Source organism: Ips typographus, linkage group LG13 (assembly GCF_016097725.1).
Source record: "Ips typographus isolate SLU linkage group LG13, UJ_Ityp_2.0, whole genome shotgun sequence".
Classification (NCBI taxonomy): Eukaryota; Metazoa; Arthropoda; class Insecta; order Coleoptera; family Curculionidae; genus Ips; species Ips typographus.
The window spans coordinates 2,773,606-2,788,546 of NC_138434.1; the positions used below are offsets into that span (position 1 = coordinate 2,773,606).

At 36.9% G+C, this 14,941-nt stretch overlaps 1 protein-coding gene across 3 annotated transcripts; it reads right to left on the reverse strand.

Moving 5' to 3' along the window:
• Positions 1–237: 237 nt before the first annotated feature.
• mfr (ferlin family C2 domain-containing myoferlin misfire) lies at positions 238–14,939 on the reverse strand. 3 transcript variants are annotated; one of them, XM_081991607.1, is made up of 30 exons: positions 14,765–14,938; positions 14,634–14,687; positions 14,485–14,569; positions 14,276–14,429; positions 13,240–13,423; positions 12,832–13,188; positions 12,606–12,783; positions 12,406–12,551; positions 11,976–12,179; positions 11,820–11,927; positions 11,476–11,628; positions 11,286–11,426; positions 11,121–11,237; positions 10,938–11,069; positions 10,731–10,886; positions 10,391–10,642; positions 10,087–10,291; positions 9,796–10,034; positions 9,692–9,745; positions 9,164–9,300; positions 8,974–9,105; positions 8,775–8,918; positions 8,529–8,699; positions 8,332–8,477; positions 7,975–8,123; positions 7,735–7,922; positions 7,186–7,424; positions 1,221–1,396; positions 1,063–1,163; positions 238–530 (listed from the first exon to the last, which is right to left on the reverse strand). In XM_081991607.1, the coding sequence occupies exons 1-30, from the start codon at positions 14,921–14,923 to the stop codon at positions 308–310; spliced, it is 4,884 nt and encodes a 1,627-aa protein (XP_081847733.1). In that variant the 5' UTR covers positions 14,924–14,938; the 3' UTR covers positions 238–307. The 3 variants fall into 3 exon arrangements, with proteins under 3 accessions (XP_081847733.1, XP_081847732.1, XP_081847734.1); XM_081991606.1 differs by having other exon boundaries at positions 14,625–14,687; XM_081991608.1 differs by lacking the exon at positions 238–530 and adding an exon at positions 577–787 and having other exon boundaries at positions 14,625–14,687; positions 14,765–14,939.
• Between the last annotated feature and the right edge of the window lie 2 nt (positions 14,940–14,941).

Consider the following 14,941-nt stretch of genomic DNA (forward strand, 5'->3'; position numbering starts at 1 on the left):
TCCACTGTACTGTGGTTATAATTGTTTTGCACTTCGGTTAAAATGGCCTACATTTTTGCGACACTCTGTACATTTAAGTGGTTTAAATGTTACGTACCTGATGGAATTGTCACATTTTCACTACTAACTGAGAAAAGTTTTTAATCAGTGTGAGTCTAGTGCCAAAGGCGCTGTTGCCAAACATAACACACACACAAAAAAGTGTCAATATTTACTCAATTGATTAAAAGAAAATCAAACTATTAATTGACTTTTAATTATACGGTTTGGATATAAATAAGCAGGCAAAACCAATATTTTTTAAAGTTTAACGCGCTGTTGCCAAACTGCCTCGTTTTTCTTTAGAACAAAAAGGACCTTGCGTGAAGTATCCCTCCAGGTACAAAACGACCAGAATGATCAGCAGCAACAGGGTGACCAATAGGACAAAACAGACAATCTGGCAATCCCGCGATTTTTTGCAATCGGGGCATTTGAGCCTAAAATGGCTTTCAACGTCCAAATGTCTGTGCTGGATACGATCTCCTAACCTAAAAAATCATTTTTTTTTGAGGTTAAGGAAATAAACTCACAAAATTTAAAATGACAGTATATTTTGGCTTATAGTAGAGAATTAACGAATTTTCGTACAACTTCCCCCGGAAGGGTATAATAAGCTACTAAAGCAAAACAAACTAATAATAGCAACAAACAGCCCTTAATGATTTTCCACCTCCATGTGCGACATACTACGTATTGACACGATTTCAATGGATTTCGAAACCAGGTAAAAGAGGTATCTGGTCTCCTAAAAATACCAAAAAAAAATGACAGCTGACCGTTTTAATCTGTTTGAGAAAGTTTAAGGGTGAAAATAGCATGAAATTAAATTAAATTGTAACGGAAATCCCGTTTGAATGCTGCAAAGTTTCATGACAATTTCGACCTTATAGGGTCTCCCAAATTTAAGCTAAAACTTTCTATTTTGTGTTATAAAGCAATTAAGTTTGTTATTTTAGGAAGCCAGAAATTAAGGGTAAATCAATGATTTTAGGGGAGTTTTTCAAAGGTTTCTCCACTTACTTTGGTGGGGGTAAAGGCTCCGGACCTTGTCTGGCCGTTCCTACAGGGCTGAGGTCTGCCTCCTCTTTAGTCAATATTTGCAGTTCCGCTTCGATTTTTCCCTAAAAATTGCCCCAAAAAGTTAAACACCCTGTATAATATGAGTGTAGACTAAATACCCCTAATTCGATTTGTTGAGTTTTCTTATTGGTGGCCTTAAAAGGCCACCACCCTTTTGTCCGTCTCAATTTGAACAGGTTGACTTTTTTGACATTTGGCTCTAAAATTGACAGGTTGCACTTTTTTGACGATCTGGCACCACGCGGCATTCGGGACAATTCCAGATTCAAAGAACCTAAAAATGTTTTGACAAATGACAGATCAAGAATGACAATGATAATAAAGATGTTTCATGACTTTTAACAGCCCGAAACTCGGGTGTTTTGACAGTAACTCGACTTGTCAATTTATAATTATTGCAGATATGCAGTAGGGTAATTCAAGACACAAGAAACTTTGAGTTTTAAGTTTTAATAATTAAAAGAATGTTAAACTAACATTAACAAAACAGCATGTCTTTTTTAACTTCTCAAAACTACATCGAACTTTTACTTGACTTACATGACACTGAGTTGACGTTGACAGCTGACAGACAGGGCATGACCCGTAATTAACCAACCAACCCAAGCCTAACCAACTAAACTAAGGGTTCAACTGGATTATCATTGCTACACTTCTATAACAATAATCTATGAAATTCACTTTTGACCACCCTGCATAGTAATGCAGCGCAAATGTCAGATAACCGAGTTATTTGAAGATAAATACAGAGTGGACTACATTGAAACCTGAATTCAACTTATTTACTTTGATAGCCCTCAACTAGACTATTTTGACAGTTGTCGACAGGCCATATTTGCAAATTATGACGTTTATTGACAGTTTCAAACCGGTCCTGAAATCACGTGACACCTGTCAACTGTCAAAATTGACTGGGGTAACCACTTACATTGTTTTGTCAATTCAGCATGTCATTTTCACCTAAAAAGTAGCCACGAGATTCTAGGAATGTCAATGTAACCCTAAAAATAGTCATGTGACATTCCAAATGTCAGTTTAACCTTAACAACAGTTAAGTGACCTTCATTAAATTAATTATATAAATTTAAGTTTAAATATAGTCACGTGTCACATTTTAACTTTAAAAACGGTCACATCATCGATTAGTCTGCGACAAAATGGCGTGTAAAACCCACTTAAAGTGAGAAAATTACTGTTTTAAGAACATTTTTGGAATCCTCATTAAATTTCCTATCTAATAACCTGAAAAAAACACTACAAAATCAAGTACAGTCAGGGAGAAAAACGCTGTCAAAGTTTGAATTGCCAAAAACACAGTTTAAAAGGACAGTCAGGGACAAAATCGCCTGTAAGACACACTTGAAGTGAGAAAATGACAGTTTTAAGAACATTTTTGGAATCTCCATTAAATTTCCTATCTAATACACCAAAAAAATACTACAAAGTTAAGTACAGTCAGCGAGTAAAACGCTCTTAAAATTTTAATTGTCAAAAACACAGTTTAAAAGGACAGTCAGGGACAAAATCGCCTGTAAAACACACTTGAAGTGAGAAAATGACAGTTTTAAGAACATTTTTGGAATCCTCCTTAATTTTTTTATCTAATAACCTGAAAAAAAACACTACAAAATCAAGTACAGTCAGGGAGAAAAATGCTGTCAACGTTTGAATTTCCAAAAACACAGTTTAAAAGGACAGTCAGGGACAAAATCGCCTGTAAAACACACTTGAAGTGACAAAATGACGGTTTTAAGAACATTTTTGGAATCCTCCTTAAATTTCCTATCTAATAACCTGAAAAAAAACACTACAGAATCAAGTACAGTCAGGGAGAAAAACGCTGTCAAAGTTTGAATTGCCAAAAACACAGTTTAAAAGGACAGTCAGGAACAAAATCGCCTGTAAGACACACTTGAAGTGAGAAAATGACAGTTTTAAGAACATTTTTGGAATCTCCATTAAATTTCCTATCTAATACACCAAAAAAATACTACAAAGTTAAGTACAGTCAGCGAGTAAAACGCTCTTAAAATTTTAATTGTCAAAAACACAGTTTAAAAGGACAGTCAGGGACAAAATCGCCTGTAAAACACACTTGAAGTGAGAAAATGACAGTTTTAAGAACATTTTTGGAATCCTCCTTAATTTTTTTATCTAATAACCTGAAAAAAACACTACAAAATCAAGTACAGTCAGGGAGAAAAATGCTGTCAACGTTTGAATTTCCAAAAACACAGTTTAAAAGGACAGTCAGGGACAAAATCGCCTGTAAAACACACTTGAAGTGACAAAATGACGGTTTTAAGAACATTTTTGGAATCCTCCTTAAATTTCCTATCTAATAACCTGAAAAAAAACACTACAGAATCAAGTACAGTCAGGGAGAAAAACGCTGTCAACGTTTGAATTTCCAAAAACACAGTTTAAAAGGTCAGTCAGGGACAAAATCGTCTGTAAAACACACTTGAAGTGACAAAATGACAGTTTTAAGAACATTTTTGGAATCCTCATTAAATTTTCTATCTAATAACCTGAAAAAACACTACAAAATCAAGTACAGTCAGGGAGAAAAATGCTGTCAACGTTTGAATTTCCAAAAACACAGTTTAAAAGGTCAGTCAGGGACAAAATCGTCTGTAAAACACACTTGAAGTGACAAAATGACAGTTTTAAGAACATTTTTGGAATCCTCATTAAATTTTCTATCTAATAACCTGAAAAAACACTACAAAATCAAGTACAGTCAGGGAGAAAAATGCTGTCAACGTTTGAATTTCCAAAAACACAGTTTAAAAGGTCAGTCAGGGACAAAATCGTCTGTCAAACACACTTGAAGTGACAAAATGACAGTTTTAAGAACATTTTTGGAATCCTCATTAAATTTTCTATCTAATAACCTGAAAAAAAACACTACAGAATCAAGTACAGTCAGGGAGAAAAACGCTGTCAAAGTTTGAATGGCCAAAAACACAGTTTAAAAGGACAGTCAGGGACAAAATCGTCTGTAAAACACACTTGAAGTGACAAAATGACGGTTTTAAGAACATTTTTGGAATCCTCATTAAATTTTCTATCTAATAACCTGAAAAAAACACTACAAAATCAATTACAGTCAGGGAGAAAAAGGCTGTCAAAGTTTGAATGGCCAAAAACACAATTTAAAAGGACAGTCAGGGACAAAATCGTCTGTAAAACACACTTGAAGTGACAAAATGACAGTTTTAAGAACATTTTTGGAATCCTCATTAAATTTTCTATCTAATAACCTGAAAAAAACACTACAGAATCAAGTACAGTCAGGGAGAAAAACGCTGTCAAAGTTTGAATGGCCAAAAACACAGTTTAAAAGGACAGTCAGGGACAAAATCGTCTGTAAAACACACTTGAAGTGACAAAATGACAGTTTTAAGAACATTTTTGGAATCCTCATTAAATTTTCTATCTAATAACCTGAAAAAAACACTACAAAATCAAGTACAGTCAGGGAGAAAAAGGCTGTCAAAGTTTGAATGGCCAAAAACACAATTTAAAAGGACAGTCAGGGACAAAATCGTCTGTAAAACACACTTGAAGTGACAAAATGACAGTTTTAAGAACATTTTTGGAATCCTCATTAAATTTTCTATCTAATAACCTGAAAAAAACACTACAGAATCAAGTACAGTCAGGGAGAAAAACGCTGTCAAAGTTTGAATGGCCAAAAACACAGTTTAAAAGGACAGTCAGGGACAAAATCGTCTGTAAAACACACTTGAAGTGACAAAATGACGGTTTTAAGAACATTTTTGGAATCCTCATTAAATTTTCTATCTAATAACCTGAAAAAAAACACTACAAAATCAAGTACAGTCAGGGAGAAAAAGGCTGTCAAAGTTTGAATGGCCAAAAACACAATTTAAAAGGACAGTCAGGGACAAAATCGTCTGTAAAACACACTTGAAGTGACAAAATGACAGTTTTAAGAACATTTTTGGAATCCTCATTAAATTTTCTATCTAATAACCTGAAAAAAACACTACAGAATCAAGTACAGTCAGGGAGAAAAACGCTGTCAAAGTTTGAATGGCCAAAAACACAGTTTAAAAGGACAGTCAGGGACAAAATCGTCTGTAAAACACACTTGAAGTGACAAAATGACAGTTTTAAGAACATTTTTGGAATCCTCATTAAATTTTCTATCTAATAACCTGAAAAAAACACTACAGAATCAAGTACAGTCAGGGAGAAAAATGCTGTCAACGTTTGAATTTCCAAAAACACAGTTTAAAAGGTCAGTCAGGGACAAAATCGTCTGTCAAACACACTTGAAGTGACAAAATGACAGTTTTAAGAACATTTTTGGAATCCTCATTAAATTTTCTATCTAATAACCTGAAAAAAACACTACAGAATCAAGTACAGTCAGGGAGAAAAACGCTGTCAAAGTTTGAATGGCCAAAAACACAGTTTAAAAGGACAGTCAGGGACAAAATCGTCTGTAAAACACACTTGAAGTAACAAAATGACAGTTTTAAGAACATTTTTGGAATCCTCCTTAAATTTCCTATCTAATAACCTGAAAAAAACACTACAAAATCAAGTACAGTCAGGGAGAAAAACGCTGTCAAAGTTTGAATGGCCAAAAACACAGTTTAAAAGGACAGTCAGGGACAAAATCGTCTGTAAAACACACTTGAAGTGACAAAATGACAGTTTTAAGAACATTTTTGGAATCCTCATTAAATTTTCTATCTAATAACGTGAAAAAAACACTACAAAATCAAGTACAGTCAGGGAGAAAAACGCTGTCAAAGTTTGAATGGCCAAAAACACAGTTTAAAAGGACAGTCAGGGACAAAATCGTCTGTAAAACACACTTGAAGTGACAAAATGACGGTTTTAAGAACATTTTTGGAATCCTCATTAAATTTTCTATCTAATAACCTGAAAAAAACACTACAAAATCAAGTACAGTCAGGGAGAAAAACGCTGTCAAAGTTTGAATGGCCAAAAACACAGTTTAAAAGGACAGTCAGGGACAAAATCGTCTGTAAAACCCCTTGAAGTGAGAAAATGACAGTTTTAAGAACATTTACGGGGTGGTTAATTATACCACTTTTCAGCACCGGAAGTCCTTTTTGATCACCCTGTACAGTGATGCTGTGCAGACACCAAATTCGTGGGTTTTTTAATGATTAATACAGAGTGGACTAAATTGAAGGCTAAACTCAACAGTTTCGACTATTCTGATAGTTACATGTTGGTTCAATATACTAATTTGTAGTCTTGAAAGTCCGCCATTGACCACCCGGTATAGAATTGCTGCGCAAATACGTGAATTTTTTGTTGTTGACTAAATTTGATACGAGCCCCTTCAACAGTTCATAGAAAGTTTACTTTAAGATTTACAGGGTGATTCAAAACATCATTTTACAGCTCTGAAAATCCTCTATCGACCATCCAGTATATAGTATACTGAAAACTCCAGTAGGTACTCATTTAATCGTGGCAATTACAGGGTGGCTGAAAAAATCAATTGGGGGAAAATTCCAGGAAGAAAAGTCGCCTTATATTGAAGAATTTTCGAAGCATTTGGCAACAGAACAGTTTCTTGAAATTTGAATCACTCTGTACAAATTAGTTTCAGTGTATTTGTATACCTGAACCGACTATATAAAGGCAACATACCGTATAGAGGGTGCTTAGAGCTTCTTCTTCTATAGCTTCTAGAGACACCTAGGGACAGTGTCGTGAATTAGTAAAGTCGGTAAAACAGAAAACTGTAAAATGCAGCTCCTCAATGTGTGGTTTCCCTCTGTTTAAACTTCAATAACTGCCTTATTTATCTAATAATAGTATAGATTTTTATATGTCGATGGATAGCCAATGAAACGGGTTTTCAAAAATATATATTTTTTGGATTATTAGTAAATTTGTTTGCCGCTAGGGGGCGTCAAAGTTAACCAATAACTTCCGCCCATTTCACATGCACTCTATTATATAAACCTAAATAACTGCCTTATTTGACTATAACGATATGGACTTTTATATGTCGATGGAAAGCCAATAAAATGGAGTTTATACCTAAAAAATCATCAGCTGAGAACGTATCATTGTCCCAAACAGTCAAATGAAGCACACAAGGTACTTTTGTCTCACTTTCGCTTCTGGAGAAAATCGTCTCTTTCTTTCTTATAACCAACTTGTTCTCCGTGGCCAAATAGTCAAATTGGAAGACAAACCTCCAGTTAAAGTTACCTTCCCCGGTTAGCGACCGGTAGTGCACGTCAGTATACTGAGTGTTCTGCGGATGGTCCAACCAACTGCAAATAAATGGTAAATTCAGTTGAAAAACACGTAATTAGGGTCAATTGTACGTAGAGTTCATATTCGCTTAGCACAAAACCTATTTAGGCCGATAAAGCCCATTAAAACGCTGATTTGTTTCAAACAAATATCGACCTTATATTAAACCAACTTGTTTTCAACTGAGTGTGTGATTTAAGGTGTTACAAAAAAGTGTAAATAAGAAAAATTGTAGGGAATTTTATCCTCTCCAAGATAGTGTTAAGGTGTTTTTGCCCTTTAGGGCCTTCTTAAGGAGTTACAAAGCAAAAACAAACTTTAACCAACCCTTTAACGTAAATATCCGATTTTTTCTCCCCGCTGAAAAAATCATCTTCACACAACACCACATCCTCAGTATTCCACACGACTACTCTCAGCTCGTAGGATATGGGCTTTCTGGGGGTTATATTGACTTTTTCTGGCACTGGATAGTCCAGTCTAGGGAATATGTCAACCCAGAGCTGGATTTTGCCCTGGAAAACGGGTTAAAACAGGTCGAAAAAGTGGCTTGAACCGGTGTTAAACCTGCTCAATTCCAGGTTTGTCGGGAGTAAACAGTGATCTGGTTTCAACATGTTCAGGCACAAACTTAAAGCCCACAACAGGCATTTCCTGCCATCTTTTCAAGGCCTCCAACGCGTAGTTTTCACGATCTGTGCAAGGATCTTGACTGGCTGAAGTTTAAACTTGAATTAGTGGTGTCTTATTTATAACGGTATGGAGTTTTATATGTCGATGGATAGTCAATTAAATGGGCTTTCCAACCATATACACACTTTTGGTGAGAGCTTTTTTTTTTATTATTAATAATATGTTTCTGATTTCAACTTGAATAACTTATTCACAGTCATGGATCAGAAAAAAAAGGAAACATAACCTTACACTTAAAATCCGAGGGAATAAACTCTTTAGCTCCGATACTGACTGATGTTTCAGTGTATTCTGGAGTAGGTAACCCCCATTTCTTGCACGTGGAGCTGAGAACGTCGCTTGGATTCTCCTGATCCCTCCACTGACAGTAGCCTGACCTATCACAGAACATTTTATCAGAAAGCGGAGCAACCTAACCTAAAACTGACTGAAAATAGGTCTGGGCAAGGCCACATTTGGCTCTATGTTTGGTAAAAAAGCGATTCTCCAGGTCGATTTTCGTTTCTCCTATCAGGTCATCTTTTGATGTGGCATCGTAGTCGTAGACCTGGATTGTTAAGGTTGTCGTTTCTGGAAAGGAGCCTTGGAATTCGAAACATCTAAAACAAGGTTAGGTCAGTAAAATGTAGGGGAAAGAAGACTGAAGGACGATCACAAGGTTTAGACGTGTGTACCTGCCAAATATGGGGTTAATGTCACTGGGAATGTAATTGTCCCGGTCTGAGACCACTTTAAGGCCAAATTGTACACGTACATAAGGATCAGATCGTCCATTAAGGTCTTTAGGTCTTAAATTCAGTCCACGGACGCAATATAACCTTAAAAAAATCTTTATTACATATTTTTTTGCTGCTAACCTAACCTAAAACCTACCTTAGAACATACTGTACTGAGTGATTATCTGGAAAACTGCTAAACACACCATCTTTGACCAAACTACCGTTAGGGGTGACGAATTGGTCCAATTGATCATCATCAGGTGGCCACTGGTAAATCTTTACAGACCTGAAATTAGGACAATAAAAATGGCATTTTTGACAGTTTTGACAGGGATCTGGAAAACCCTTTCAAGATGGCGGTAGTAAGTTGCTCGTCCAGGATCTCGTCTCCAGTACGTTTGCCTTTAAATATCTCAAAACTGGTCAGAATGTCCGAGAAACCTTTGAATTCAGGCTGATGTTCCAGTTCGTTTGGATAGACCTAAGAAAGTAATCTACGATTATGTTAATAAACTTGTATCTTCCTTGTAGACCAATACAACGAAAAACTCTAAGAGAGGAAAGTTGTAGGAAATTTAATTATCTACAAAAATGAAAGAGGACAGTTTTGCTCTAGTTGATCATTTAAGCGAGTAATATGCTAAAATAGGCAAATAGGATTATTAACGAATTTCTCTTTGCTTTTTGAAGTAAAGCTGGAGTTGTTGACCGAATTTTGACAGTTTTCATGTCTGTGACAGTTGACAAATGACATTTATAAACACGTCTAACATTGACAACTTTTAAAAACCACGCACCAAAAATCCAACTTTTCAAGTTATGATGAGTTTGATTACAGAGAATTTCTGCAGAATTTTAGTTCTTCAAATTACCTTTAATTTGTTTCTTGAAGAAGGTGGAAGGTTTTCTTGTTCACTTGGAATCTCCTGCAATTTAGCTTGTCTAGAAGACAATTTATATAAAATTCAGCTTTTACATCGATTGAAGCGTAGAATTTGGTCCACCAATCAAAATCACTGTAATCTTCATCCGTTTCTTCTTCAGGAAGCAACGTGTACTCACTTTGAGTGGGTTTCTTCAATCCTGCTCTTCGTTTGAAAAGTTTGAAGCATTTAGTGAACAATTCCCAGCATTTTGTCGCCCACGTTTCTTTCGCTACATCTTCAGTTCTCTTCATTAGCGCTCTCTCCCAGTTATCCACGAAGATCTCCGAACCTGCAAATTCGTTTAATTAGAGCGGTTTCAGTGGCTGGAATTGCAGAAATACTGGCAACACTGCGCATTACTAGACTGCTGGACCTCGAATGCACCCCACTTAACATGCTGAGCCTTTCTTCCATGGTGAGAGGGGTGAAGAGGAAAGGGGTGGTGTCGCAAATGCTTATTCCAGCGAATACGTACACCCCAAACTTCCTGCTGTCGTACAGTTTGAATTGGAAGGCTTCAGGGTATTCCTCTTGCAGTGCCATGTTCTGCAACAAATATTTTTTTTTAAATAACCATTTAGGACAAAACACCCCTCTAGCAAACAAAGGAGATAATTGAAGTTATATTAACACTAAAACACAAACCACATCCAGGGTTGCCACGTAGTTCGTAAAATTGGCAAACTTCCTGGCGTTTTCTATCACTTGGGAGTCCAGTGTTTTGTTGCCACAGTAAAACGTCACTTTAGGTCGATTGATTCGGATCAAATTGACTTTTCTCAATTGTCTGATGCCCCAAAATAACACCTCCACCCTGTATGATTCGATGCGCGGTTTCAGGTAGGGTGGGATGGCCACCACATGGTCCTCTTCCATCAATTTGGTCGGTTGTGCAATCTGTAAGTTGGGTTGATTGGATGAGAAACATCCACAAATGGGTGCAAATTAAAATAACTTTTCCAGTTGACATTTGGAGTTATTTTACCTCTATAAGCTCAAACCCGGACAGAATTTCCCCCAGAACCTCCTCTTGTTGGCGCAAAAGGTGAAATTTCAGCTTCAAGCTACTCGACTGATCTTCTGGTGGCAGGAATGTTACTAAAGGTTTGATGATTGCTCTCCCAACAATCTCTACAGACAGCTACAGGATTACGTGACAATTTTGCTGGAAAACAAACGAAAGAGGACTTGCCGGGTCCTGATCAAACATCTGCACCAAAAAGTGGGGAGGATGCTCCTGGATGTGCTCTTTGGAGCCATAAACGCACACGTTGTGGAAGGTTAAAGTTTGGTCCCAAAGGGGCACTAGAACGTTCTTTTTTATCTGGAAAATGGCACTTGCAAAGACCAAATTTCGTTTGGAAATTCAAATTACTTGAGTCTCCTTCATCTCTTTACCGTAACAAACTTGAACGAAAGGATCTACAAGACCACTTTCATCAAACCCTGGTTGCACCTCACCCTCAAATATGTAGGCTTTGGCCTCAAATAGCTGAAAAAAACCTTTAAGGACAAATTTTAAAAAATTTAACTTGATTACATATTTCTCTTCTGCCAATAGAAATCTTCCTTCATGCCTAAATCCCTTAGGGAGATTGGCAATGCAGTTTTCCTGCTGTTTGTCTAGTCCCAGCCACATGAGAATCTCCATCTTGCAGATCACAGCACTTTTTCTTTCTAACTGTAATGTAAACGCTAATTTCCCTTGCGAGAGTTATAGTTTAAGATACCTCAAACACTAGAGGTCGTAATTCCGCACAATGCGGCCCAATTTCCTCCTCAATTTGAGAGAAGACAACACTCCTAGCAGAGATTCTGAGGCAACCAACCTTTTTGCTTGAACAGGTCATGAAGATGAAGATGTCTGGCCAACACGGTTGTGCCTGCAAATTTCATGTGCAAAAAAGCATTCTAAACATTTTTGGTCTTTTGCAAAATTCCTCTATCACTACCCGTTTCCGAGATATTTATTCTCAAAATTGGTTTTTGACTATTTTTTTGAAAATTCCATTAAAAATTTAATATTTCGGTTAATCTTGGGGAAAAACCCTGCAACCCTGAAGAAATGTCTTACATCTTCAACTAATGCTTCAATTTTCTTCTGAATATCGTCCAAATGCCTAAATATGAGCTTCTTGGACTTGTTGGTTTGTAATACCAGCAGTTTGTCAAGAATCCCATTCTAAAAATGGGTTTTGAAGCATTAAAATGGTCAATTAGGACAACTTACCATCACTCTTAGGCACATTTTGACCCTGTCCTGGTCCAGTACAGTCCCATAGTCAAACTCGTAGCTTGTTGAGATGATTTCCATGTACTTTTTGCCCTTAGTGTACAATACATCTATGGTTTCCCTAAGCTTTTCCTCGATCATCAAGGCGGTAGAAGGAGAATACTTTCTGAACATTTCTTCTATTTCATTTAAGTTTGATTTCTGGAAATATCATTAATTAGGACTGTTATGGATGTTAAAGTGTTTGTTAGGACCATTACAGAAAGTTCGTTATTTTAAATTTTGAAATTTAAAATAACGGTTAATTTTTTCGAACTTTCTGGAGAAGAACAGTGAGTTTTTTGTATGTAAAGCATCAAGTATTGAATGACTGACAGGACCGTAATCAGGACAAATCTAAGACTTGGGAGCTCAAATACCTACTTACAAGACTATTGGAAATCTTCTCCAGCATATTAGAGTGGAACATCCTCTTCCGAAAGTCAGGCCACTTGGAACGGATTCTCAAACACGGCTTCCTCTCCCCATAGTCCAGGTAGTAAAATCCCCTTCCACTTTTCAAAGGTTTTTCCCCTGGAAACATAATCAGGACCTTCCAGGAAATAATTGGATTGGAAAAAAGAGCACCTGGAGTGGAATTCACTGCTGAAACATCCCCAAAACCGTCTCCGGGTTCTGAATAAGTGACAATATTGCCGAAAGTCATGTGAAACGATATGGGTTTGTCGTGGTACTTCTTGGAGATGCTACTAACCTCAAAAATACTTGCAAAGAGGTAAGTATCTTCAAATTGGAAGAGTTTCTCCTGTAAGTTTGTTTAGAGACAACACCACTAGTTTAGATGCAAAAGTACCTCAGATAGAGGAGTTAAACTGTGTTGAACCGAAACTTTTTGACCAGCACTGGTAGATACAGAGTCGTCCAGAAAATCCGTCTTGACAGACATAAGCAGGGTACCCAAATATCCTTCCAAATTCTGTTTGGAGTACAAATAGAGGTAGGCAGGCCCAAAAGTGGGTAAAAACCCCTCCACTGCATCATTGGAGATGTGCTTCAAGTTCAGATGGTGAAGCGCATGCACCGTTTTCTTGATGCCGGTAAAACAGAGCTCTACCTTTACTCTTTGGCATAAGGGCGGAAATAGGTCTGTGATGGTTAAACGTTCATTGTAAACTGGGTCTGGGGTAGCTTTCCTTACTGTGGTGCCGACCTTTCATGGAAAATATCATAAAATATTGGAAAATATCAGTCACAAACTCACCACTGAACCAGCAAAAGTTACTACCACATGGGTGGAGGGTTTCAGTTCACTGGGAGGTTTTTGACCACACTGTATATTGTGCAGATGAATGGATTTTGATTGGAGGTGTTCACACCGGTAAATGTCGAAGGTGAACCGCGCCCTCTGGCGTTCACCAACGAAAGCCATGGGAGTTAGTAGGTTTCTGAAATTTGTGTACAGGGTGATCAAACAAGTAATACTTGAAAAGCTGAATCGAATAATTCTAGACTATACAGAGAGTATATCGTTTAAAATAATAGTGTTATGCAGACTGAAATGTAAACTTTTTTGACCCACCCTGTATGTAATATAGGAGGTAGAAATTATTCCTTTACACCACGGTAAAGAGGAGTTTACGCAGATTAATTTGAATGGTTTAGCAACTCTGAAACCTAAGTAGTAATCGAGATACAGGGTGTTTTTGGTAAAAACTTGCAAAAATGTACCCAAAGAAGTTTAGGGCAAATATCTCAAAAACGGTGAAAGTTACGAAAAAATTACAAGGGAGCAAACATGTTTACAATTAAAAACTGAATTGAGGTATATGGGTTTGACAGTCTGTCATGGCTGCTGGTATACAGGGTACTCACAAAAACTGTAATGTTTTACGTTCTTGACACACCCTGTACGAATTTCCAGAGGTAAAAAATATTGACTTATACCACGAGAAAGAGCAGCTCACGAGGGTTATTTTAAGGGGTTTAGAATCCCTGAACTACAAAAAATAGCGGAGATACAGGATGTTAAAGTTCCAGGGTAATTTTGTGGTAAAAAATTCAAAAGTTGAATCCAAAAGGAAGTTTAAGTCAGATATCTCAAAAACGGTAAAGGTTACGAAAAAATTTCAAGAGACAAAAAATTTTCATAATTAAAATCTGAATTAGGTTACGTTAATTTGAAAGTCTGTTTTGATTGCCAGTATACAGGGGACTCGCAAAAACTACAATGGATTACGTTCTTGACGTGTGGCAACGTTGGGAGTTGCTATTTTTTTATAGTTAAATGGTGATTTTACCCTTCAATTTCGTCATTGACAATATTAAGGGGCAGTTTAGGGGTTTGGCCCCTAGCCAGCACGGTTATGTCCACTTTAAGGTAACCTGTAGGTCCACTGGCTACGTCCGCTTTAGGGGATGCCAAGACCGCCCATTTGTGGTAAAATTGCGAATCTGTCAAAGCGTACATGGTGACCAAAATGTTAAATCAACTCTAATTCGAGAATACTTTTCTGGTTGACCACTGTTGCCACATCGAGCTTAACGCTTCCAAGGATTTTACGTCTTCTGCAAAACGTCCTAGGCTGGATAACCTAAAACGTCTTAAATCATAAAAAAATGTATTAAAGGCAAAGACAGATTAGTTACGGTTAATACAATGGCTTTTTCTAGAAACTTGTCGTAGGTGGCTTCCAGTTCAAAAACGAAATACTGCAAAAATAAGACAAATTAGAGGTTTTGCGGAAGAATCTCTCAAGAATGTATATTATTTGAAATTATGGACAAACCTCATTATAAAATGGACTGTCACTGCATTTTTGAACTGCAGTGGACTTCTTCTTGTTGCCAACTCTTACCAGTACTGCGGAAGTCATATTGTCCCATATGTAATGTCTTCCTTCGATTATGGTAATAGCCACAAGATACGTGTTAAGTTTTTCTGACATTTTTGTCAAATTTCAGTA